Here is a 4270-nt window from a genome sequence, read left to right on the forward strand (position 1 = left end):
CACAGGGGAAGAAAAGTCCTTTTGTACAAAGTCAGCCATGTTCAAAACTAATGACTAATCAAAAAATGTAAATTATAAAGTACATGAAACAGAGTTGCTTGCTTTTGTCAAGAATCTGAGTTCAGCTCTGAGGAAGCAAAGCCTGTGAAATCTGTGAAGTTTTTCTGTACCTTTCCTGCATCCTCAGCCAACGAGGAGCCGAATGATTTTCTGCTTTTTGTTTTCCTTCTTCTTTGAACACTGAGATGGAAAAGTTAGAGAAGTAGCTTGAGGTCTGATTAATGGGACGTGAGTACCTCAGCATGTCACCTCAGCACAAGATTTTTATTTTCATGATTTTGTTAAAAGGCTTTTCCTTAGACATTTGTAGGCAAGTGAGGATATTTTCTGCACTGAGATTTCCAGAGACCCTAAAAATAGCATTTTCATTCCGCTGGCTTGTCTTGAAAAACCTGATTAAGACATTTCAGTTGCTGAGTGATTTGGGAAGTGAGAGGGTCAGTCTGGAGGACCCAGGGATCATGGCGTTGCTCGCTCTTCATCCCCTGGACTGAGCCTGCTGGGCCATAGGGTCCCACGCCGGTGTGGTCATGTTCCTTGAAGTCTTCTGTCCCACCTCAGTGTGGATTTGCCTTTCTTTTCACATTCCACACTTCATCACGATCAGCTTTCTTCCCTGCTTCCCCTAAGATTATGTTTTCTGCCAGTTATTTCATCTTTCTTGGTCCCACCCCCTTTTCTTCTATACTGCCTGACCTGATAGAAACCTCCTCTGCTTGGGGTGCCCCACTGCCCAGCCTTTTGTGCTGACAAGTTCACAACTGTGTCCTGCACCGAAGTGGGTTGGAAATAGTTCTGGTCCCAAGAGTTAGTCACCTCGCCCAGTTACGGAAGGAGCTGCCGAGGCTTTGTGCGCAGGACTCTGGGGAAACTTGACTTTGTCCAACTCCAGTCATCTTTCGTGTATAATACCTGTCATCTGGTGAAGGGGGAGGGGTCAAAGTATGGGGAGAGCTGCAGGGACCTGTCACCACCAGTGTCCCCACAGTTACGACCTAGACAGGTCCCTAAGACCATCAGATTTAAGTCAACAAGTCGAGTTGGATTTTAAATGCTTTTGTGAAGCTGACTGTTTAAAGTAGTTCTGTAAGGGATCTGCAAGCAAGAAATTCTATTTTATTTGTTAAATAAATACGTATTTTTACATGTTGGTTTCTGCTTAGAATAGTATACTAAAACAACGCAAACCAAATTCCACATTTCCTGCTGAGAGAGGGTCTGGTCTGGTGCTGTGTGATGAAAAGCATCCCTGCATATTTTGTACCAAAGAAGGTTCTTACATCTTTCTACTGAACACTAGTGAATTTTCCTTATTTATTTATTTTTTTTGTGGAGGTGAGATTCACCCAACATAAAATCAGCCATTTTAACGCTAACAATTCAGTGGTTTTCTAATATTCACAGTGTTGTGCAGCCACTCACCTCTATTTAGTTCCAAAATGTTTTCATCACCCTGAAGGAAAACCCCATGGTCATTAAGCAGCCTGTCTCCATACCCCTCCCCCCAGACCCTGGCGACCACAATTTGCCTTCTGTCTGTGTATTTACTGACCCAGATATGTCCTGTAAATGAAATCATGTACTGTGGGGCTTTGTGTGTTTAGCTTCTTCATTTAGCATGTTTTCAAAGTTTACCCCCATTGTGGCATGGATCGATACTTTATTCCTGTTTACGGCTGAGTAATAAATACTCCACTGTATAGACAGAGCATATTTTGTTTGTCCAGGGCCATTTGGTTTTTTTTTTTTTTTAGAGTCTAAACTCTTTACTATGTTGGACAGATGCCTTTCCTTCACTTCTGTCTTCCTACCCGCCCTCTTTCTTTCAATTAATAGACTTTTCTTTTAGAGGAATTTTAGATTCACAACAAAATTGAGCAGAAATGACAGAGATCTCCCACATAATCCCTGCCCCTAGAAGCACAGCCTCCCTTACTACCAACATCCTCACCAAGGGACACATTTGTCATAATCAGCGAACTTCCATGGACACATCGTTGTTACCCAGAGTCCACAGTTGACATTGGGGTCACTCTTGGTGGTGTACTTTGGGTTTGGACAAACATATAAATGATACCTATCCACCATTAGAGTGTCACAGACAATAGTTTCACTGCCTTAAAAATCCCCTGTGCTCTGATTGGTCATCCATCCTTCTCCCCACAACCACTGCTCTTATTCCCGTCTCCATAGTTTTGTCTTTTCTAGAATGTCATGTAGTGGGAATCACACAGTGTGCGGCCTTCTCGGATTAGGTTCTTTCACTTAGTAACATGCATTTAAGGCTCTTCCACCTCTTCATGTCTTGATAGCTCATTTCTTTTTAGCGATGAATAATATTCCACTGTCTGGATGGACCACAGTTTGTTTATCCATCACCTACTGGAGGGCATCTTGGTGGCTCCNAAAGCAGTCTAGACCTAGAGGCAGTCTAGACCTGAGGATGAGACTGCTGCTGTGATTGGGCCTGTCCCACCCATTCTGCCTCCCCTCCTGTGTTGTTGAACAGCGTGACCTCATGTACACAGTGTGGTACCAGCCATGGCACAGCATGGAGGGTAAGCTATTCCCACCCTTTCTCTAGCAGCTTTGTCACGTTACCCCTGTGGGGCATGCTGACTGAAGAAGTTCGAATTGTCCTCCAGTGCAGGATGCACAACTTCAAGACAGCCAGCAAGTCTGTCTGTTCGTGGACATACACACTTCTCCAGGCGGCAGTGAGGACCTCTTGATACTCTGTGTGACAAACACCTTTTGGCTTTTGTTTTTGGCAGTTTTTTGTCTCACCTCATCTGGCCACTTTTGTTTTGAGTGTGGTGCCTCCAATATCCATCCTTGCTGTGATTTACGGACGATATCTCCGGAAACTGACCAAAATCACCCAGGACTCGCTGGCACAAGCCACTCAGGTAAAGGCCCTTTCCTGGCATGGTGCCCATTGAGTGAGCTCAGAGCCAGCACCAGGGCACCCTAAGGCATGCTTCTTCCTGCCGTAGATCCCCAGATCCTAGACACCTTCTAGACTGTATCACTGCCCAGACATCAGAGTAGATCCAACCCACCTGAACACTCTACGAACTTCTTCCTTCTTATCACTATTTCTTTAGGACATAAAAGCTAAACATATTTAAAAAACACTTTCTGGATGACACTCTATCCTTCATTAATTAAAGGTAGCTTTGCTATGCTGTCAATAGTGTCTTTTTAAAAAATTAAAAATAATTGTTACATTTTCCTATTACAAAAATCATGTATGTTTCTAATTGAAAGTTTAAAAAATATAAAGAGAAAAAATAACATGCATAATCTTGCCTCATAACTAACGTTATTAACATTTGAGAGTCTGTCTTTTTTCTCTGCATAAAGGTATATTTCTGTATCTATCTCCTGGTTATCTTCCTATCTACCTATATGTATGATATGCATATGCATAGATGTTTCCAAAAATAACTGTGTTCTATATACTCTGCTTTGCAACCTGGTTTTGACTTAGCCATGTACCACGAGCAGCTTCCATGGGTAGTGTCTTAAAAATGAGCACCATATTTTAATTGTGCCTCTAGAAATCTTGAAATATGACCTTTCCCCCCCTGAAATGTATCTTTTATTCTCCCAGCTAGCTGAGGAACGTTTTGGAAACATAAGAACTGTTCGAGCTTTTGGGAAAGAAATGACTGAAATAGAGAAATACACCAGCAAAATGGACTGTGTGATGCAGTTAGCAAGGAAGGAGGCGTTCGCTCGGGCCGGCTTCTTCGGAGCAGTAAGTACATCACTTTGGAGAAGAGTGAAAAGGGTAGATGCTTTCACTAGGAGAGATTTCTATTCTGTGTTTCTTGCCATAAATAGAAAATAATTCTTTTCTACCTCAAGACTAAATTTCCTTCCTTAAAATGTATTTGTGAAAAAGGAGGAAAGCAAGTAATTGTAATTAAATAAAAGGCAATGCGTGAGAGCAAACAGTGTGGAGTCAGGTACTCATCCTCAAAGTGTGGTCCCGACCAGTTGTACCAGCCTCGCCTGGGGCCTGGCCAGGCATGCAGACTCCAGCTACCCTCCAGGTCACTGGACTGGAGCCTCTGCGTGTGGGCCAGCAAGCTGTGCAAACAAATGCTCCAAGTCATCCTGCTGCCGGCCATCTAAGACCCGCTGAGGACTAACCAGAACAACCTCAGGGTACTTCAAGAAGGCAGTATAAAAACTGACCACA

At 43.2% G+C, this 4270-nt stretch overlaps 1 protein-coding gene across 1 annotated transcript in view; it reads left to right on the forward strand.

Annotated features, from left to right (window-relative positions):
• Positions 1 to 4270, forward strand: part of ABCB10 (ATP binding cassette subfamily B member 10) — a 42560-nt gene that overhangs the window by 15995 nt on the left and 22295 nt on the right. The window contains 2 exon segments of the mRNA XM_019626347.1: positions 2835 to 2969; positions 3677 to 3823. Of these exon segments, the coding sequence (XP_019481892.1) occupies positions 2835 to 2969; positions 3677 to 3823 (282 nt within the window).

Source organism: Hipposideros armiger, unplaced genomic scaffold (genome assembly GCF_001890085.2).
Source record: "Hipposideros armiger isolate ML-2016 unplaced genomic scaffold, ASM189008v1 scaffold_667, whole genome shotgun sequence".
Taxonomy (NCBI): domain Eukaryota; kingdom Metazoa; phylum Chordata; class Mammalia; order Chiroptera; family Hipposideridae; genus Hipposideros; species Hipposideros armiger.